Below are 22,651 nucleotides of genomic sequence, written 5' to 3' on the forward strand. Positions count from 1 at the left end.
ATTTTGTCTCCTCTGACACATACTTCGTTTACTTAGGTGGGTACTTGATAGTTAATGGCCAAGAATTAAGATGATAACTATAACAATGAAGGTTATTAGTATCTTGGAAAAGATTAATTATATTATCCATTCAAGAAAAACCTTTTTAGCTTAAAAATTTTTTTATTTTCAAAATATGCTTTGTTGTATTTTATGACATTTTGTCCCTTGAAATATTCTTTCTTCTATTATTAAACAGTGTAAACATTTTATTTTATTTTATCACTCAAAATTTTATTGAGCTCAAAATTACAGTGTCTGATCCTAGTGGGTCTTTCTACCATTTGTCTGTTACTTTGTATTTCTTACTTGTGTGGGATTGCAACCTTGTTAGAGTTTGCGTTTTGGCCCCATGTTTCTCTGGACTCTTGTGTGGGAATCCTCTGAGTCCAAGTTGAACACAGCCTTACAAAAAGGACTTGCTGCTGCCAGGTGCCCTGGGGCCCCATTAATGCCAGCCCATTTTAAGTAGTTTCTGAAACCACACCTGTAATGTAGGTAAGTTCAATCCAATGCTCAGGGAAGAGAAAGGTTTTATTTTTAAACTAGTAGTTCTGTGCACGAATCCATGCGCGAGTAGCTTGCTGCTGTTTGCCTCAGCTGGCCACCCGCCCCCTGCCTCTGGTAGCTCTCTGCTGCTCATAGCTCACTACCCCGCCCTCATGGAGCTCTCCTCACCTCCCTCCTCCCTCCCCCCACCCCCCCCCCATAGCTTGCTGTCCTGCCCAGTCCTGTAACTTTTCGCTGCCCACTTGTAGTTTGCTGCTCCATCCTCTTGCAGATCTGTGATCTGCTCGTTACATGGTTGGTCATTATGTCTCAAGGCGTAATGGATAATTAGCATATTCCTTTGTTATTTTATAGGATTCTTATGCAGGTCAATCAGGTAATTTTTCATCTGCTGTAAACAGATACTTGTTAGCCCATCCTTTCCTGGGAGGATTTCCAATTCATTCCAGGTTTCCAATTAGGAAACCTACCAATCTCAGCACCAAGACTTCCTCCTCTGCTCTTCTTATGGTCATTAAGAGTCCAAGATGGGCACATGCTTCAGAATGGTCACAGCTTCAGCTTCCAGGTACTACAATGATTTACTTCTCATTTTCTATATTTGATTCCTTCAACTTTATGTTCTTGCAAACACACTGATATATTTCAAAATGTTAGTAATATTTCTTTTGGCATTTATAGGTGTTTTGTAGGGGGAAGGTTTCTCCCATATGTAGCCTGCCATAATTTAAAGTCTCATTATCAAATGTGTGTAGACAGAATAATTTAGGGGGAAAAAAGAGGACTGAAGGTAAGATAGTTTCTTATAGTAAATAAGTCATCTCTTAATCCCTTGGCTTTGGAGGAAAAGTAATGTAGCTGATTAACTAGGTACACTGTTTCTATTAGAACAGACACAGTACTGTAAGGGGTTTTCACAGGTGAATAAAATTTACATACAGAACCAATCCCATTCCTTTTGCTCAGTTCACCATAGATTCTGATAGAATCCACCATGGACTTCATGGATGAGACTTACAGTGTACATGCAGGGGTATGCTAATTTGGGAAGGTTTTCTATAGTGATGATACCTAGAAGATGACCTTGGTTCAGCAGAATATATTAAAGGGTTGTTGAATATACAAATGTAGGACAGAAACCTGGTTTGGAATAATGGACTAGTCACCTGGTCACCTATACTGCTGTACATAATAATGAATAGTAGTTAGGAACTGGAGATAGATTAAAAAGAAAAAGTCTTAGACAGAAAAAAGGAGGCATCAGAAGATGACAAGATTGACTAAATCACCCACCACCATATGAGTGCAGGCTATATATTCTTCTTAAAAAACTCAACCAGACAGGTTTATAGGGATATAGATCATATGCCATACAATTCACAAGTTCAAAGGTACAATGTAATGGTTTTATATATATTTGTGTAACCATCTCTATAATCAAGGAGGAATTTTTACACTCCACCAACTCCCCCCAGAAACAACCCATGAACCAAGAGGTCATCAGATTGATCTTGGTGAAGCCATATGTCTGGGTTGTGGGCTCGAACCCCAGTAGGCAGCGGATCCATGTATCTCTATCATTGATGTTTCTATGTCTCTATCCCTTTCTCTTCTTCTCTCGCTAAAAATCAATAAGAACATTTAAAAATAATAAAGAAATGAAATCATATTTCACATATTAAATATATAATTATATTTATCAAAAAGTGTTATGTCCATTTTTCAACCTCATATCGTTATTTTAAATGCAAGATTTTTTTTTTATTATGTACTATGAAAGTAAATTGATGCTTTCCAGCCAGGTAATAATAGCTGTACAAACATTACTTATTTCAAATATTACAATAGACATTGTACATTACCCATAGAAAGGCTGCCCAGGGTAACTATGTATCTATGTATATATCTGCCTGCCTTCCTGTCTGTCTATCCACATGTGCATTTGACTGGATTTACAGCATTTTTAATATTAGCAGTGGTTACTTGAGTCAGTGAGAAATTTTTCACAGTCTCTGAACAATTTTTAAACAGGTGTGGACTCGGTGTGTGGCTTCTGACTAATAGTGTTTGAATATGTCACTGCACAAGTGAGAATCCCTGTTAGCACCTGGTAGGAATTGCCCTTCTCAGGAAGGGTATGTTTCCTCTCTCAGTGTGGCTTTGCCTCCGGAATTCCTGGTTCACATGCAGGACGGAGCTCTAACGCTTTTAGAGGCCTCTCTCTCACAGGCTCTGTGCAGGCTCTCAGCTCCTGGAGGGTTTCAGTGGGGACTGCCCTTTGCTCCTTCATTTGTCCTCTTGGCACTGCTGCTGGTCAGCACTATGTGCTTTCTGTCAGCTAGATCCCCAGAGCAATGGCAGGAACGTAAATCAACACTAGGTTCTCTAGGTCTATGAAGGAGGAATAAGGAAGAAATCCTTTATGGAGACAGAGAGGGAGATGACTGTACTCTAAATATTACAAGAATTGAGATAACTATCAAATTCCTGTAATATTCAATATGATATTAAACAATCAAATGTTAACTTACAGGGAGAAGCATCAGGAATGGTGCTGGGATGATAAACTATTCATTACGTTTTTCACTCGTGTGTTTAAAAATTGGTTTTGTAGGTGCCAGGAGCCCTTCTAGATGGCTGAGTCTGTGATAAACAAAATAGGTAATGTTCCTGCCCACTTGTATTCTAGTGAGGGAGACAAACTATAAACTCTGTTTAAACTACTATAAAAGGTAGTGATAAAATGCTGTGAAGAGTAATAATAAGGTTGGCCACTAGAGGGAACCCATTGCTTTCTTCATTTCTTTACCAATCAACTCCATGAGAGACATTGTGAGCATGACACACTGTTAATTAAATAGGTTTTTTTGGGGGCCAGGTAATAGGTGCTGTCTCTCTTTCTCTCTCTCCCTCCCAAATTGGATTTATTTTTTCCACTATGTGACTTATAAGAGAAATATGGTTAAGACATACTAAGGAGCCATCTGAGATATCTTGGGGTAGAGGGATTAGATCAACTCTTTCCTAAATCAGAAATCCTCTCCCCTCAATTTCTTGGGCATTTAGTTTTCTGTAATATGTAACCTCTGTCTTCACCGATAGACTATGAGCTCCTTAAGAGAGGGACTACAACTATATTCCCACTGCTTGGCAGAATATGTGATAGATACTCAACCAATGTTTTTTGAATGAATGAGCCCTGTAGCCTAAGCGATGTCTGTTTTTTATGAAGTCTCATCTAACTCCCTGGGGATTCTGTTTTGAACATAGTTTTTGGGGAAAAGAACTCTGAGTAAGTTTTCCTATCTTGTGTTCTATGAAATCCTGTCTGTCAAAGAACTCACAGTGAGTGGGAAGGGTAGAATGTGCACGTGTGTGTGTGTTTGTGTGTGTGTGTGTGTGTGTGTGTGTGTGTGTGTGTGTGTAGTAGGCATATTATGTGGCACTAAATTCTGAGCCATATATTTTCCTCTTTCTGTTTGGATAAAAGCCTAACACACAATGGAGATATATATACTTACTTTATCTTTATTGTTGATAATATTAGAGCTATCCCCCTTTTTTCCCATTGACCCCCCATACCCTCCTGCCCTCCACATTTGACACATTTTTAGTGCTAAACGAATCTTAACAAATACTAGGCACATGCTTTTGTCAGGGATAACTCTGAAAATAAGGGTCTTGAGCCTTCTTCTCTACAATGAATAAAAGGAACATTGTAAAAACTACAAGGGAGTTCGAATCTAAGGAAGTTCATACGTCATGATCAATCCCATAATCTCTTGGTCTTAGAATGAAGATAGAAGCATAGAAGATCGTGTGCATGTTTAGTTCTATTTTTACCTAAGTATTCCATTTTCAAATAACAGCTATTGTAAATGGTATTGTTTTTTAATTTTTGGTTTCCAATAGTTCATTACTTTTATATAAAAATACAGTTGAAAGTGGATTTTTGTGTATTGACCTTGAATCTTACAGCCTTGTTAAACTCGCGTATTTGTGCCAAGAGTTTTTGTTGTTGCTGTTTTTTGCTTTTTTCTTGTAAACTCCCTGGGATTTATCTATGTGGATAATCATAGTGTGTGAGAATAAAGGCAGTTTTATTTTTCCCTTCCCTTCCCTTCCCTTCCCTTCCCTTCCCTTCCCTTCCCTTCCCTTCCCTTCCCTTCCCTTCCCTTCTCCTTCCCTTCCCTTCTTCCTCCTTTCCCTTCCTTTCTCCCTCCCTCTCTCCCTCCCTCCCTCCCTCCCTCCCTCCCCCCTTTCCCTTCCCTTCTTTCTTTCCTTCTTGCTTTTGCCATATTGTAGGAAGCCTTCATTATGCTGTTTAACTGGAGAGGAGAGACTGCACATTCTTGCTTTATTCCTGTGTTAGGGGCAAAGCATTCCATTTATTATCATTAAGTATGTTAGGTGAAGGATTTTTTGTACATTTCTTTTATCACCTTAAAGAGGGTCACATTTCAAGTTTCTAAAACTGCTTGAGTTATGCCTTGGGTAGAGTGACCAGGGAATCTCTTTTCCTTAGGTCATTAGCTTATGACACATTTCTTCTTTTTTCTTGACATGTTATTCCTGAGATTATCTATTTCTCTCTGAAGTTGTCTGCTCTCATTTTGGAATCCTTCCTTTAGTAACAAGGCCTGTTCCTAAAAAGGGACAAATAAAGAGTAAATAAAGTATAGCAGTAAGCAAATCTCAACTTCTAGCTAGTTTCCACATTCATAGTTCTTTTTTTTTGAGTATTTAATTTCTTCTTGAAATTTTCTCTACCATAAATATTCATTAAAAGAGGCCTGGTGCATGAAGTCCAAGCACAGGTGTGGTTGGTTCCTAGGCCTGGCCGGTGATCGAAGTACAAGGATCTGGTGTGGAAGGGCAGGTCCCAGCTGACCTCTGGGTCCTGGGCAGCACCTGGGCCCCCGCATAAGCCCCTCATTCTGAGTCATCAGGCCCCGTCAGGCTACCTCAGTGCCATTGGTCACCATCTGCAGGGTGATTGGCGGGGTGATCGGGCCCCGCTTGCACTTGACTTGGCCTGGTGCTGCCCAGTTACCTGGTCCACCATCTTGCCCCAGTCCTGCTCTCATCAGGGCCCATCGGGGCTGGCAGCGCCTCCAATGCCAACCGCTGCCGGCACCGGGTCACTGACACCTGCCATGTTCCATGATGCCCCATGGTGGTCAGTGCACATCGTAGCCAGCAGTCAAACTCCTGGTCGAACTCCCAGTCGAGGGGACAATTTGCATATCAGGCTTTTATTATATAAGATACTTTCACTTGGACATCCTAGCTCCATGATTGCTTATCTTGAGCCTCCTTTAGCTAAGAGAGATTTTGGCTTATAACTTTTAATATATTGATAAACTTAAATTATAAGTCCCATTAATGCTATACAACCTATGTGGGCAATCTTAATCATGTTTCTTTTAAAATCTTTTAGATTCTTACACACACACACACACACACACACACACACACACACACACAGACACTCATACTTTTATATACATACACAACAGAAATAAAAATTTCTCAAAATCGAAGGAAGTGTCTGAATCTTAGATCAGGGAATTTGATTTAAGGTTCCACAGATTGGTGGCTAGAATAGTAGGATATAAGTAAGGACATCAAGGCCCCTAACTTTCCACACTGGATTTCTGCAGAAAACTCACTACACAAACTAGGAGTAGGGCATAGCAAATAGGCAGGAGTGGCAGACACAAGTGTGAGAGGCAAGGAGTCTTTCGGCTCATAAAGGTTCTCTTAGAACTGAAGTCATACCAGGTGTGACAGCAAAACAGTGACTGTAGATTCCTCAAGTTTGAAGGTGGTTCAGATATCTTACCGATCTGTGTGACCCTATAAAAGCTCATCTTTTCTGAACCTCTGTTTCTTCTCCTAAGATATAGGTACACAACAATCCTTGCTTCATATAATATTAAGCAAGAGATACAGATAAGACATATTTACAATGCCTGAAATATAATAGCTACCATTGATTGAAGAATCCTATATAATAAAAGACTAATATGCAAATTGTCCCCTCTGGAGTTTCATCACTCACCATGATGTGTGCTCACCACCAGTGGGCGGCACAGAACAAAGGAAGCCCCAGCCACAAGCTGGCAGCCAGGGGAGGGAAGGCTCCAGCTAGCAGCTGGCAACTGGGGAAAGTTTGTTGCTGACAGCCAGAAAGAAGGCCCTGATTGGCCCTGAATGCCGGACAGGCCTAGGGACTCCACCTGTGCACAAAATTTTGTGCACCAGGCCTCTGGTCTATATATGTAAAAGCCTAAATGACTGTTCGACCGTTTGACTGTTCGACTGGTAGCTATGATGCGAACTGACCATCAGAGGACAGCCGCTCAATACACAGGCATAGAAACATGGAACAGACTGATGATGCAGAAGGAAGGAGGGAGGGGAGGGGTGAGAAGAGATTAACCAAAGATCTTATATGCATACTAGGGGTCCAGTGCATGGATTCGTGCACTGGTGGGGTGCCTTGCCTGCTCTGTTGGGATCAGACCAAAACTGGCGGTCCAATATTCCCCGAGGGGTCCCAAATTGCGAAATGGTGCAGGTCAGGCCGAGGGACCCTACCATTGCACAAATCTGTGCACTGGCCCTCTAGTGTACTGATAAAGGACTGGATGTGAGATAAAGGATAATAAAATTTTTTTAATAACCAGACATAGGCAGGCTCCAAGTCAGGCAGAAAGACAGGGAGTGAAAGGTATAAGTGGGCAAGCAAGATCCTTCTGGGTTTTGTGTTCTAACAGACACACAAACAAGTCAGGGAAAATGGACAGAAAACAGAAAAAGAGAAACCTCAAGGTGATGCCATTACATACCTTAAGTTTAAGAGCCATAGCCCTCTCTTGTTCCGCCATTAATTGGGCCCTCTCCTGCTCCATCTTCTCAGTCAATTGTTTCACATGTTCCTGATAACTCTTTTCTTTCTCCTCCATCATCTGCTGATTCTTCTTTTGCATTTCCTCCAGCATTTTTGCTGCAGCCTCTGCAGATTCAGCTTTCACACGTTGCACTGCCAGGAGGAAAGGAAGAAGACAAATTCATGTGGGTGACCACCTTGCTGTTTCTTCTTTGTGAACTCACCTGTCATTGTTGCTGCTGACGCATTTGCCCGATTGAGACTGACTTTGTCTAGTAATAGGCATCTTTGCTCATCTGGCTCTTGTTTAAGGACCCAGGTCCTCCAAGCCAAATTATTTAAACTTATAAAAGCTGTTGAGGCTATCTAGTCTCTTGACTTGCTCCTCACCTTCGATCTCCTTTTCCTTTTCTGTGAGAGTCTGGTCTGTCTGTAAAATTGCATCTGTCACAGACTCCTTGGACTTCAGGTATGTCTGAAGGACTTCTTCACTCTAGGACCCAGAGAAAACAGCATTAGTGATAGGAAATCACTGGAAGCGCTTATTCCTATTTGCCCACCATCTTTTCCTGTAGGAATCGCTTCTCTTGGCCCTGGTCTGTGTGCTGGTCACGGTGCCCCTGTCACATGGTGGGCACATGCTCCAGGTTGGCCAAGCCTCCCACCCGATGAAGCAGAATCCTTTGTAAGAGATTGATATAAATATAGATTGAGAGTCTCTGTTCTCTGAATGAGGGCTCTCCTTTTGGATCTGTTGGTGCTGTGGTCCCATATGGGGTGAGGAACGAAGCCATCATGGAGAGAGCAGATCCCAGGAAAGGAGGTGGAGGGAGACTGGGAGGAAGGGAAGTGTGGGGTTGAGGGGAGAAACAGAGACAGATAAAGGCTGGTTACCTGTATTCCCTTCCTGGGTTCCTGAAGATACTTTTTCTTCAGCTCGTTCATAGTCTGCATTAAGAGACGATATCCTCCTGGTTTAGAATAAACCCCCTGCTTTATCTCTTCTTCTAAAGGATGGAAGATATCCTTAAGTAAAGCTGAGCAGCGATCCGATGATGCTTCCATATTCTCTTTATAAAAGTCATCTCGCCTTTTTTCTAGCTGGGCCTTTAATGTGAAAATAGGAAGTAGAAAGAGTACAGAGAAATGTTAGCTTGACCTCAGGATTTTTGGAAAGGCTTCTCAAAAACCAGTCTGTGATCCCTGTGCAACTTACAGTCACCTCAGCAGGACCACATCCTCCCTCCTGATCCTGTCTTTCTACTGAAACCCCTTTCTCCTTGGAGGTGAAGTTCATGGCAGAGATTGCTAGCTTTATGTTAGCATTTGTGCTACCCATCTGCCGGTCATAGTGGGCCACGGCTTTTTGCACTGCAGCCGAGTTCTCTATCTGGGCCGAGGCCAGGACTGCGTTCTCCATGCAGGGCAGGTCCCCACTGCTGATGGCATTAACATAGGTCAGGACTAGGTTCTCTAGTCCTACCAATACACCTTTAGAAAGAACCTCCTGCTTTTCAAATTGAATCAGCGATTGCAAATGGAAGAAATGTGACTCAATGTAAGCCTGCTCAAGATAACTGAGACTACATCTTTCTTTGCTTTTGGCTATAATATTAAATAGTCTGATAACAGCAAGCATGTAACTTGATGAAAAGCTCTGATGATTACCTGTGCATGCATTTAACTAAATTATGAGAAAGTGTATTAGTTTATGCATGAAAGGAAAAAAAAAAGTTCAAACTTTTAGTCAATAAAAATAAAATTGGTTTTTCTTACTATAATAATAACAAATAGTGGTTTTTGTCATTTTGAAGTCTAGTGGGAATTCCTTCTCTCCTGATAAATACCCATTTTATTTTCTAGTAGTACTTTGCTTTCTGAGACCCTAATCCAGGTAAACATAAGAAAAAAATTACCGCTAATTCCTTTTGAAATAAATGGTCTACATCCTTGAAGGAATTCTTGATGAAGACTTCAATGGCCTCTTTCTCACTGGCCATGTGCAGGTCCAGGAGCTCTTGGAGGGTTTCTGTGGGCAGCTGCACCTTCTGGGCCATCTGCTGGTCATAGTGGGCAATGGCCTTTTGCACTGCAGCCGAGTTCTCTATCTGGGCCAAGGCCAGGACTGCGTTCTCCATGCAGGGCAGGTCCCCACTGCTGATGGCATCGACATAGGTCAGCACCAGAGTCTCCAACCCTACAAATAGAGAAAAAATGTAGGTGGGGTGAGGAAACAGTCCATCCTCTATAAATCTGGTGATATCTCTCAACAATCATTTGTTCATAGCATCTATGTCCTCAGCATCACCTAGAAGTTTGCTAGAAATGCAGACTCTCAGCCTCTGCTCCAGATCAACTGAAATAAATCCTCCTCTGGCGAGGTCTTGGGTGATATGGATACATATCAAAGGGTGAGAACCTCTGTTCTAGGCACCATAGACCTGTGTTTATTGAGTGCATGTGCTTTACCCTTAAGCACCATTAGGATAGGAAATGTACCTCTCATTTATGTCTCTATCATCAGTTCTGGTCCGTGGTAAGTATTTGTAAAATCAATATTTGTGAAACAATTAGAATAAAGTCCTCTGCCCTGTCCAGGTGGCTCAGTCAGTTGGAGCATCATCCCAGGCACCAAAAAATTGTGGGTTTTGTTCCTGGTCAGGGCACACACCTAGGTTGCTGGTTCAATCCCCTGTTGTGGCGCACGCAGGAGGCAACTGATTAATGTTTCTCTCTCACATTGATGTTTCTTTCTCTCTCTCTTAAATTCATGTGAAAGCATCCTTGGTGAGGATTAAAAAACTAAAAATAAATTTAAAAAGGAGTTTCCATTTTATTTATTTTGGCAGAACACTGTCCAAGAGAACTTTCTGTGATGATGGTCGAGTGCTGTAAGTGCTGCCCATTATTGCAGCCCCTAGCCATGTAATCAGAATTGTTAATTTTCTTTAATTCTAATTCATCTACATGTAAGTTTCGTTAAACGTAGCTACTACACTTGTGTAGTTGCTATTATATGGCATAGTACAGGTCCAGGTTATTAGGGCAATTTTAAGCAATAGAGATTTTTTAATTTGTTCTTTTCTATCCTCACCCACAAAATCTGTCTAATAAAATCTATTAGAAATGTTGTGCCATCCAGAATGTACCACAGTAATAGTAGTACATTTGCATTTTTCAAGGCTGAAACTAGGCGGATGCTATTCCACCTTCCTTTAGTCTTAACAGTGAGAGTAATGACTGGGAAGAGGACTCACGGGGTCCATTGACCTGGATGTTTCCTGAAAGGGTTTTGACTTTGGAATTGGTAAAGATGTAGGAACAGAAGTCAGCAACTTGTTGCACAAATTCAGGGTCCAGTTCATCATCATGCATTGTCTCAAGTTGGCCTAGCTTCTTCCGATGAGTGGGCCGATCAAAGATAAAGCATTTCTTCTTTGGGAAGAACTTTCGGATACAGAGCCGGGGCAGGTTAAACTTTTCCTCTTTAGGACTGGTACCTGTAGAAAGATAAGAAGGGGCTTTGTTTCATATAGGGATTTGGAAACATTTTCTGTTAATGGTCAAATGTTAAATATATTAGGCTTTGCAGGTCAGGTGGTTTCTTTGCCAAGTATTCAATTCTGCTATTATAGCATGAAAGCAGCCATGGACCCTCTACATAGGATTCATCCAGTAAAACCTATTTGTACGATAGCTGGCAGGCTGCATTGCCCATCATCTGCCTGTGAGCTATAGTTTGCCGACCCCTGGCCTAGCGCATCATTATGCTTAATCTATTTTCTTTAAATAAATGCTCATTGTACTTTATATTCTTTGGCTAATTACAGCATCACAAGTCCTAAGCAGGGAGGTAAAAATCAATCTGATCACAATACAGGGAAAGGTGAAAGAAAACGAAACTTGTTCTTAGAATGGGGGAGAAGATAATTCAATATCAAATCTATGAACTTAGGTATTAAACAAGTATTAATTCTTAGAACTAGGCAGCTGAGAAATAGAAAACTATACATGTAAAAACACTAAATAGAAACACAAAAGATAATGGTTTCTAATGGCTTGTGATTCCCAATAATCAGTTCTTAGTCCCCTTTACCTTGCTTGAGTTTGAGTGAATTCTGCAGGTAATCATCTGCTGAGATGGATTGTCCATCTACTTCCAATTCTAGGGAAAAATCCCTCAGCGTCCACACGAAATCTGGAAAGAAGCTCACAAAGTCAGCTGAGTCTTCAACCTCATTTGCATCAGGTGAAGATTTTGCCCTTATTTTATCTGTCAGCTCGGTCACATAGCTGAGTAGCAAACTAAGGAAAAATGCTGTAAAAGAACAGTGCTCCTCATGCCATATTAGTCCCACATATTCCAAACCTTTGTTTTGGCTTTGTTTCTAACCCAAGTGTTAATTCTTCCTGCCCTTGAATTATTTTTTATACTTTCTCTTTTTGTGTTGATTCACCAGGATTCACATTCATGGAGCTGGTTTTTAAGTACTAGTCTCCCTTCTGACTTTGATGCTGTTCTGGACCACAAAAAGGATACTGCAGTTGGTCCATGGCCTGCTGGTTTATGGTCCCCATGCTGTTGTACACAAAGGTGCTGCTCAGCAGTATTGCCAGGGCAAAGATCCAGGAGTCATTTTGGTTGTCACCCTGGAAATCAGAACACATTTGGGCCAGGATTATGATTTGTTCTCATGGCACTTTCCAGGTCAGCAGTAGTAAACGGATGCTCGTTTAGTCCAGTGGCTTTTTTTAGATTAATGACTTATAAGAGGAAAACAAATCCAAATGAAAATGATTGTTTGTAGGAGCTGGGACTTTGAAAAGTCTTCTGATTAGTATTTTTGGTGACAGGTATTCTCACTAGGTTCTCTAATGACCACTGGCAGATAATCACAAAACAATAGTCCAGATTGGTGGGCACTCTAAAGCCTTAAATATAATTTAATTTTCTCTATGTTTTTATAGCAAAATTGACTTATGTAAGAGTAATAATACTGATAGCTATTTTATCTAGTCATTATTATTCACCTAACACTTTCCATTCTTATTCAATAGTCAAAAGAATACTATGAGGCAAATATAGACGGTTTGCATTGGTTTTACAGATCAGAAAGCTGAGGTTAAAAGAAGTGAAATGATTTGCTAAGGCCACTGTGTTAATGACAGAGTTTAAATTTAAACAACAGTTTAGGACTTCTGAACATTACTCCTTAACTAAAGTTCTCTGCAGGATAGGACTCATGACTAATTTTGTTTGTAGTACCTTTATGCATCTGTGTTAACTGGCTTAGCTTATAGCTTATTGTTAATAATTAAAATACTATCTAATGACCATTATGCTCTTCTAGGATTCTGCTTTATATTTTTTTGATCCTTCATAGCAAAACTTGGTCACTAGCATGTAAACAGAAATGAGAAAAACATGTATGGTTTATTTCAAGCTCTTATTTGAATAAAAATTAAATAGTGTAGAACAGTGGTCGGCAGTCAACAGAACGAAATATCAACAGTACAATGACTGAAGTTTCTTTTGAGAGCCAAAATTTTTAAACTTAAACTATACAGGTAGGTACATTGTTATTAACTTAATTACGGTACTCCTAAGCTGGCCTTTGCTAAAAACTCAAGGGGCCAAAGAGCCGCATGTGGTCGCAGTTTTCTGACCACTGGTGTAGAAAATACCCAGAAGTGATGGGATGTCCTCAAATTGAATCTTCAATACTTACCTTCTCTACATCTCCCAGCCCTTCAGTGTCAAGCAGAACTAGAGTGTGGTTTGGCTTCTCAGGGTGAGGCACACACCACATCCAGATGCCTTTCGTGTGAGACTGAACCGTGGAGCCCAGAGAGAAGCCTCAGGGAGAGGAAAGTGAGGTAGTGGAGTTTTAATAGCAGATCAGTCTTCAAATAGTGATAAAAGTTAATATAATCAAGGTGAGGAGAGAGAAAACTATACTACATCTAGAAGCCTGGCTGGCATTGGCTCAGTGGTTGAGCATTGGCCTATGAACCAGGCAGTCATGGTTTGATTGCTGGTTAGGGCTCCATCCCCAGTATGGGGTGTGCAGGAGGCAGCCAATCAATGATTCTTTCTCATCATTGATGTTTCTATCTCTTTCTCTCCCTCTCCCTTTCTCTCTGAAATCAATAAAAACATTTAAAAAACAACTACAACCAGTATTAATTTACAGAGAAAGAGAAATTCAAATATCTAATACACAAAAACATTCAATTATAAAAACAATTAACCAATTAGGACCAGAAGAAAACTAATTCAACATAATAAAGGCCATATATATTAAAAGCCTTCAGCAAACATCTCACTCAATGAAAAGCTTTCCTTCTACAACAATTAACCATAATTGTTCAAAGACCTATATGTAAGAGCTAAAACTATAAAACTACCAGAAGAAAATGAAAGGGGAATGATTCATGATATTGAATTTGGGATGGTTTCTTGGATATGACAGCAAAAGCATAAACAACAAAAGAAAAGTAGATAAGTTGGACTTCAAAATTAAAGCTTTTGTGGATCAAAGTATACTATCAACAGAGTTTAACAGGTATCCTACGTAATGGAGGAAAATATTTCTTAGTTAAGGGATGGATATCCAGAATATATAAAGAAGTCCTACAATGCAATTCCAGGAAACAACCCAATTAAAAATGAGCAAAGGAGTTACTTGAACAGATATTTTCTTAAAGAAAATATACAAATAACCAATGAACACATAAAAAGATGATTAATATCACTAGTCATTAGAGAAATACAAATCAAAACCACAATGAGATACTGTTTTACTCCCATTAAGATGATCACTACAAAAAAATAATTAAAAAAAGTAACAGGCAGTGAGAATGTGGAAAAATTAGAATCCTGTGCATTTCTGGGAGAATTGTAAAATGCTACATTTGCTGTGGAAAATGACATGGTGATTCTTTAAAAAATTAAATATAGAATTCTAGGAAAATAATACAAATTTATGCTTTTAAAAGGGAAATTAAGGCAAAGTGGGAAGAGACAGTGAGTTGACTCTTTCAGATCATAGTAAAGATAAGAGTATAACTATAGATTAAAAGCTCGCTTTCAATATTCCTCCCCATCTCTACCTTGCTCTTTCTGTAACACCGTACTCAAAGCTGGGAGTGTGGGTAGATAGAAGGGATCTGGAAGAGCTTAACTGGTGCCCCTCACCTTTTTTCTGCCCAGCCAGCTTGTTCATCAGGTAGGATTTGCCTGTGCGGTAGAGACCCACAATGGCCACCACCACAACAGGCTGTGTGATGGCAGACAGGATCTTCAAAGCTTCTGGGTTAACCACTAGTTGTGTGCTAGTGTTCTCAATGAGGCACACCGGGCCTGGCATCTGGATATCTGAGGCCATGTCCAGGGTGTCACCTTATCTGCAAGCAAGGAGATGGGATGGATTAGAACTTCCATTCTAAGTAAATCAAGAATTTTCACCAGGTTATTTTTGATCCCAAAGGTAGAGTCATAAAATTCCCCAACGTGGCCAAAAGTTCTGTGTCAACAGTTAGATGGATGAGGGGAAGATCTGTATTATTTTAGAAAGTTACAGAAGTGCAATTCAAGGGGTCCATGAAAAAAAATATTGTTATGACAAGGACATGAACATTTTTTTTTTTTTTTTACCATTCATTTTTTTATTCCTTGGACCTAGTGCTCAGACATGGAATTAGGTTAACAAAATAAGCAAGCTTACTATAAGCTAACAGTTTCTTTAATTGTGTGGTAGACAGAATAATGTCCCCAAAGATGTCCATGTGCTAATCTCCAGAATCTATGAATATCTTTTTTTTTTAATGAATCTTTATTGTTCAGATTACAATTGTTTCTCCTTTTTCCCCACATATCTCCCTACCACCCAGTTCCTATCCCCCCCTCTTCCCTTACCTCCCCGCCCCCGCTGTCCTTATCCATAGGTGTATGATTTTTGTCCAGTCTCTTCCCATACTCCCCACACAGACACCCCTTTCCCCCTGAGAATTATCAAGCCACTCCCATTCTATGCCTGATTCTATTAAGTTCACCAGTTTATTCTGTTCCTCAGATTTTTAATTCACTTGACTTTTAGATTCACTTGTTGATAGATATGTATTTGTTGTTCATAATTTTTATCTTTCTTCTTCTTTTTCCTCTTTTTAAAGAATACCTTTCAGCATTTCATATAATGCTGGTTTGGTGGTGATGAACTCCTTTAGCTTTTTCTTATCTGTGAAGGTCTTTATCTGCCCTTCAATTCTGAATGATAACTTTGCTGGGTAGAGTAGTCTTGGTTGTAGGTTCCTGCTATTCATCACTTTGAATATTTCTTGCCACTCCCGTCTGGCCTGCATGGTTTCTGTTGAGAAATTAGCTGATAATCGTATGGGAGCTCCCTTGTAGGTAACGAACTGTTTTTCTCTTGCTGCTTGTAAGATTCTTTCTTTGTCTTTTGCTCTTGGCATTTTAATTATGATGTGTCTTGGTGTGGTCCTCTTTGGATTCCTTTTGTTTGGGGTTCTGTGCGCTTCCTGGACTTGTAAGTCTATTTCTTTCATCAGGTGGGGGAAGTTTTCGTTCATTATTTCTTCAAATAGGTTTTCAGCATCTTGCTCTCTCTCTTCTTCTGGTACCCCCATAATTCTGATGTTGGTACGCTTGACGTTGTCCCAGAGGCTTCTTACACTATCTTCAACTTTCTGAATTCTCTTCTCTTCATGCTTCTCTGGAGGAGTGTCCTTGGCCTCTTTGTATTCCAAATCTTTGAGTTGATTCTTGCAATCCTCTAGTCTGCTTTTGGGTCTCTGTATAATATTTTTTATCTCAGTCAGTGTATGTTTAATTTCTAGTTGGTCCTCATGGAATTTATCGGCCTTTTCCATGAAATTCTTGAAAAACCTTATAACCGTGGTTTTGAACTCTATGTCCAGTCGCTTGTTCTCCTCCATTTCTTTGGTTTGTGATCTGTTTCCTTGCCTTCTCATATTCTCTGCTTCCCTAAGTTGGTAGGGTAGTTTTGTGTACTAGGTGTCCTATTGGTTCAACGGGTCAGCCTCCCAGTTACTTGAGGTGGACACTCTTGGTGTACCCTTGTGTACTGTGTGTCCCCCAGCAGGAGCTACAGCAAGGGCTAGTTTTCTCCTCCTTTGCTTGGGCGGTTTTGGAGCAGTCTGACTGGAGTTGCAGTTGGTTAAGCTGCTCCAGAACAGGCCATTTATATGCAAAAGCCGCTGTGTGGAGCCGGGGCGGGTTTGTAGAATGTGCGAGGCGGGGCCTCAGGGCGGGGCCTCAGGGCTGGGTGGGGTCTCAGGGCGTCACTAGGCTGGGGCGTGGCCAACGGCGATGGCTGCCGTCAGCCGTCTCTGCCTTTCCGCGTTTCCAAGTCCCTGTGCCCCGCGCTCCAGCGCAGTAAACAATGATTGCTGGGCGCACCACTGCAAAAAAGTCACTCTCACTTTCCCACCCGATGGCCGAGAGTCCAGCTTCTCCCCGTAGGTGCCTGGGTCCCCCGAGTGTCCCCAGAAACTGGATTTCAGAGTGATCGGGAGCTTGTCTCCCTGCGGGTTGAAGAAAAGCCGCGCACCCAGCCGCCCGCCGCCGGCCCGATTCGCGTGCCTCCGTACCTCAGCTTTTCAGCGATTGTGCTTCTTTCTCTTCTTAGTTGTAAATCTTCCACTCAGTCAGCTTTCCCGTGGTTCTGGGTGGTAGACGTTTTTGTCTTTTAGTTGTATTTTTGAAATTGTTGTATGAGGCAGCAGATTAGTTGTTTAACTATGCCGCCATCTTGGTTCCTCTCCGAATCTATGAATATCTTAATCTTAATCGGACATGAACATTTTTAAAAAAAATAAATCTTTATTGTTCAGATTATTACAATTGTTCCTCTTTTTCCCCCCCATAGCTCCTGTCCACCAGGTTCCTACCCCACCCTCTGCCCTTACCCCCCCACCCCAGTGTCCTCCTCCATAGGTGTACGCTTTTTGTTCAGTCTCTTCCCGCACCCCCCACTCCCCTTTTCCCCTGAGAATTGTCAGTCCACTCCCTTTCTGTGTCCCTGATTCTATTATATTCACCAGTTAGTACTGTTCATCAGATTTTTTATTCCCTTGGTTTTTAGATTCACTTGTTGATAGTTAGCTATTTGTTGTTCATAATTTTTATCTTTATCTTCTTCCTCTTCTTAAAGAATACCTTTCAGCATTTCATATAATTCTGGTTTCGCGGTGATGAACTCCTTTAGCTTTTTCTTATTTGTGAAGCTCTTTATCTGGTCTTCAATTTTGAATGATAGCTTTGCTGGGTAGAGTAATCTTGGTTGTAGGTTCTTGCTATTCATCACTTTGACTATTTCTTGCCATTCCCGTCTGGCCTGCATAGTTTCTGTTGAGAAATCAGCTGACAATCGTATGGGTGCTCCCTTATAAGTAACTAACTGTTTTTCTCTTGCTGCTTTTAAGATTCTCTCTTTGTCTTTTGCTTTTGAAATTTTAATTATGATGTGTCTTGGTGTGGTCCTCTTTGGATTCCTTTTGTTTGGGATTCTGTGTGCTTCCTGGACTTGTAAGTGTCTTTCTTTCATCAGGTGGGAGAAGTTTTCTGTCACTATTTCTTCAAATAGGTTTTCAGCATCTTGCTCTCTCTCTCTTCTTCTGGGACCCCCATAATTCTTATGTTGGTATGCTTGAAGTTGTCCCAGAGGCTTCTTACACTATCTTCAACTTTTTGTATTCTTTTTGCTTTTTGCTTTTACAGAGGAGTGTTTTTTGCTTCTTGGTATTCCAAGTCTTTGACTTGATTCTTGTGATCCTCTAGTCTGCTTTTAGGTCTCTGTATAATATTTTTATTTCAGTCAGTGTATGCTTTATTTCTAGTTGATCCCTTTTCATGTCCTCGAGGTTCTCATTTAATTCATCATCCTTTTCTAGGAAATTCTTGAAAACCCTTATAACCGTGGTTTTGAGCTCTATATCCAGTCTTTTGCTTTCCTCCATTTCCTTTAATTGTGGCCTGCCTCTTTGTCTCCACATTTTAGCTGCTTCCCTGAGTTGATGGAATTGCTTTGTGTGTTAGGTGTCTTAGCAGAGCCCAGTAGCTCAGCCTTCCCAGTTATCTGTGGTGGATCCTCTCGGTGCACCCTTTTGTGGGCAGTATGTGCAGTCTTGTTGTAGTTAAGCCTTGCTTGTTGTTGGTATCACTGGGGGGAGTTGATCTCCAAGCTAATTGGCTGTGAGTATCAGCAGTGTCTCCGCTGGGAAGTCTTCTGTGCTCAGCTTGGATGGGGCGGAGTCTCAGGGTGGTGCAGACAAGCTTTGGTTTCCCATCAGCCTTGCCCTAATGTCCCGTGGCAATGGCTGCGCGCACCTCTGAGGAGGCTGCTCTCGAGTTTCGCCTGTTGCCAGACAGGCTGGCTTCTCCCCGACTGGATCTGGATATCAGTGCGGTTGAGAGGTTTTGTTTTTCTCCCGAACTGCTCGGCTTGGATGGGGCAGGGTCTCAGATTGGTGCAGACAAGCTTTGATTTCCCATCAGCCCCGCCCTAAGAGGGCCTTGTTTTCTGTATCCTGCTACAATGGCTGCACCCCTCTGAGAGAAGGCTCTTCTCGAGTTTCGCCTGCTGCCAGACAGGCTGGCCTCTCCCCGACCTGCCCTGGATATCAGTGTAATAGGGACGCTTTGTTTTCCTCCCAAACAAGAAAGCCAGCCATGCACTTGGTGCCATCCCTCGGTGCCCGCCCTCTCTGCGCGCAGCAAGCAAGCCAGTTGTGTATTCAGCCGCCTGCCCTCTCCACGCTCACAGATCTCTGCACCTCCACAGCTCCCAAAGCTCAGTGTCCCTTTCTCTTTTATTCTAGTTGTAGAGCATCCGCTCAGCCAGCTTTCCAGTGGTTCTGGATGGTCTGCTCTGTTTTCCAGTTGTAGTTTTAAAACTGTTGTGGTAGGCAACAATTAGGTGTTTACCCTATGCTGCCATCTTGGTTTCTCTCAAGGACATGAACATTTAACCACTTTCATGAACAAAATCTTTAATTTACCATAGAAAACTTTCTTTTTAGATTCTCATTAAAATTTCTAGATGAGAGCCCAGCTCTTATGGCTCAGTAGTTGAGCATCAGCCCATGGACCAGGAAGTCACAGCTCAATTCCTGTTGAGGGCACATGCTCCGGTTATGGACTTGATTCCCAGTAGGGGGTACACAGGAGGCAGCTGATTGATGTTTCTCTCTCATCCTGATGGTTTCATCTCTCTTTCCCTCTCCTGTTATCTCCCTAAAATAAATAAAAATATATTAAAACATTTTTTTTTAGACTAGACAGTAGATGTCAAATAGAATAGGATTTGGAGGGTAGTTTACATCCTGGCTATATGTAAGAATTTCAATATTTATTCATTAACTCTACTATGAATAAAGACTTTTGTGAATATGTGTTTCATAATTTGATGTATGCTTTTTGGACAATTTTCACAGATTTGTTGTTGTTGTCAATCCTCACCTGAGGATATTTTTTCCATTAACTTTTAAAGAGGGTGAAAGGGAGGGGGAGAAACAGAGAGAGAGAGGAACATAGATGTGAGAGAGACACATTGATTGGTTGCCTCTAGAATATGCCCTCACCAAAACCTTTCAGTCTGTGCACCGATGCTCTAACTACTGAGCAAGACTGGGTAGAGCATTTTTCACAGGTTTGAAATGTGTGTGTTTTTTCTACTAGTTGTGCTTATTTTGCTGAAATGAGGATTCACAGAACTGGTTATACTGCTATTCTGGAAGTGGAACCAATATAACTTACATCTGCAAATTTTATAAAAATGTATAACTGTATGAAAAGCATGACTAGGGACCTGCCCAAAGCCTTGATATGGGCTTGTGCAAGCAAGGGTCCCTATACTTCAACTTCATTTGCTTCACAATAAATTAGCCTTCAGGTAAGAGGGGGTCGAACTGCAGGGCTGAAAATACTGAATGTTGCCCAAAACCATGCTTGAGTATACATGTGTGTGGTGTAAGGGAACAAAAGACTATGAAATATGTATTAAAAGATCAGAAGAACTAAGGAGAAGGTTGTTCGATGAAAATACATTTCTAATCATACACCTCTAGGTTTTCTGTTTTGTTCTGTTTTTCCATTTGGTTGAGGAGAAGGAGAAGCAGGAAGAAGACAGTAGGGGAGAACAATGGGAAGAGAGAGTGAGAGGAAGAGCTGAAAGGAGAGAAAGAGAGGGTTGTCAGACAAGTAGGTGATGAGTAAAGTTCATGCCAAGCCAAGGAATTGAGAAGCAGTTTCCAGAAAGCAAGAACAAAACTGCTTGAGAGCACGGAGAGGTCAGGTAAACAAAATGTTGGCTTTAAAGAGAAAACTTTGTAGTAAAGTAGTGGGGCCAAATTCTACTTGTAAGGGGTAAGAAAGAAGTTGGCCCTAAGAAATTGGATCTAGTGAACTGGGGCTATTTTTATTTTTATTTTATTAAAAAATTGTTATTTTTCAATTACAGTTGACAATATTATGAGTTTCAGCGTACTACATAGTGGTTAGATCCTTTCTATGGGTCTAATACCTATCTAGGAGCATACAAAATTATTACAAGATTATTGACTAGATTCTGTTTGCAGGAGTTTACCTCCCTGTGACTGTTTTGTAACTGCCAATTTGCACTTTTTAATCCCTTCTCCTTTTTCACCCAGCTCCCATCCAGCAACCAGAACATGGATTACTTCTAAAGGAAGTAATCTAATCCACTTTGAAACAAAGCTCATCTGTATGTCTAAATTATATGGTGTGTTCATTCATCTTCATCTTTCACTCTGGGTTTCAGGTTTTTCTTTCTTCTTTATTAAGTGTCCAGTGGCTGTTTATGCTGCATCTCATTTTCTATGCTTCTTTTTCATGAAAATAACATATTTATAGCCCTTTCAGTGTGTCAGCTGCAGTCAGAGCAGATTGAGCAAGTTCCATCAAAAACAACAGTAATTTAACTGTGTCCGCAGCCACCACAATGTTGGCAAAAAGAAAGACAAGCCTAATGCATTTCAAACTCTGAGTTTAGCCCCATGTCTGCTTCTGCCTAATTCCTCCAGGCACAGTAGTGACACTTAGGAATGTTCTGCCACCTGATATTATGGGGATTGCACCTCAATGCCTGTCCCACATGGTCTCCACTGCCACCTATCTTCATGCTCATCATTCTTTGGAAAATGAACTGACCCTTATAAATCCCTTCCCACCCTGCCCCCACCTTATCCTGGACTCCATTTCTTAGAGTACAGGTCTTTTAGAGGTGGAGAGAAAGCTGCTTTGATGAGAAAATAAAGTTCTTACCTGTTTTTTCTCCTCAGTGTAGGTTGGAGTGCCTTTCACTGGAAGGTTCGACTTTTATTTCACCTCTCTGATGTGATGTGACTTTCTGGAATTCTCAAAATTAGAAGTGAAGGGTTTAAGTAGTGTGAAACCGAAAGCACTGGGTACAAAGCAGTGACTCAACAACCATAAAAGGAACTTCTGAAAGCTCTGCAAATGGGAGGGAGGGTTCCTGGATTTTACAGAATTTCTTAACTTTGTAGTTCAGTTTGACAAAAGCTCCACTCTGGTTCCTGGTGGGTGTGGTCAACAAGATGTGGCTCCCTCTTCCCTCTTTCAAGCAGGGTAAGGTATGTCCCTGGGAGAGGCAGGCCACCAGTATTTCTCATCCTCTGCAGCAACTGAGTTTCAGAGACTAAATTCCTGGAGGCTGAGGCTCCCAACCTGCACCCAGCCCCACTCATAGAGTGAAGGCTCTAGCTGATGCATAGCAGGCTGAGATTACCTGGCCTGATCACCCTCCCTCTGGCTCACTTGTAGGAAGGAGTTTCCAAGCTGGGAGAGGCAAGTGGGGAAGACCAGAGGCTGCCACCCCTGCCCAGGGGAGGAGCAGTGGCTCAGAGATATTTGTCCAGGGAGAGAGGCAGTCCATAGTCACAGATGTTAGAATTTCTCCCCCAAAGAACTGATTTTATTGAAACAGTGTGGGGACTTGAACAAACTTTATTACTAGCACATTGACTTTACAAAAAACACAAAAGGAGGTTTTCAGGCAGGAAGCAAGTGACTTCAGATGGTAACACAAATCCATATGGAAAAACAAGGAATACCAGTAAGGGAATTGTGTAATGATAAAAGATAGTATAAATATAGATTTATTTTCCTTTCTTCTCTTAACTGGTGTA

At 41.2% G+C, this 22,651-nt stretch overlaps 1 protein-coding gene across 1 annotated transcript; it reads right to left on the reverse strand.

Annotated features, from left to right (window-relative positions):
* Positions 1-4,875: 4,875 nt before the first annotated feature.
* Positions 4,876-21,882, reverse strand: LOC129150181 (guanylate-binding protein 1-like). Its single transcript, XM_054720655.1, has 11 exons — positions 21,768-21,882; positions 14,643-14,851; positions 13,174-13,301; positions 11,985-12,094; positions 11,541-11,737; positions 10,702-10,944; positions 9,361-9,641; positions 8,339-8,551; positions 7,835-7,937; positions 7,404-7,597; positions 4,876-5,195 (listed from the first exon to the last, which is right to left on the reverse strand). The coding sequence occupies exons 2-11, from the start codon at positions 14,830-14,832 to the stop codon at positions 5,079-5,081; spliced, it is 1,776 nt and encodes a 591-aa protein (XP_054576630.1). The 5' UTR covers positions 14,833-14,851; positions 21,768-21,882; the 3' UTR covers positions 4,876-5,078.
* Between the last annotated feature and the right edge of the window lie 769 nt (positions 21,883-22,651).

Source organism: Eptesicus fuscus, chromosome 9, assembly GCF_027574615.1.
Source record: "Eptesicus fuscus isolate TK198812 chromosome 9, DD_ASM_mEF_20220401, whole genome shotgun sequence".
Taxonomy (NCBI): Eukaryota; Metazoa; Chordata; class Mammalia; order Chiroptera; family Vespertilionidae; genus Eptesicus; species Eptesicus fuscus.

Bases quoted from the DNA above. Each gene is read 5' to 3' on its own strand.
- LOC129150181 (XM_054720655.1), bottom strand. From the start codon at position 14,832: ATGGCCTCAGATATCCAGATGCCAGGCCCGGTGTGCCTCATTGAGAAC. The intron at 8,552-9,360 runs GTAATTTTTTTC...TTCACATTAAAG, and splicing joins TATTTCAAAAGGAATTAGCG to GCCCAGCTAGAAAAAAGGCG. The intron at 5,196-7,403 runs GTATGTAATGGC...GTCCCTTTTTAG, and splicing joins CTATGGCTCTTAAACTTAAG to GAACAGGCCTTGTTACTAAA.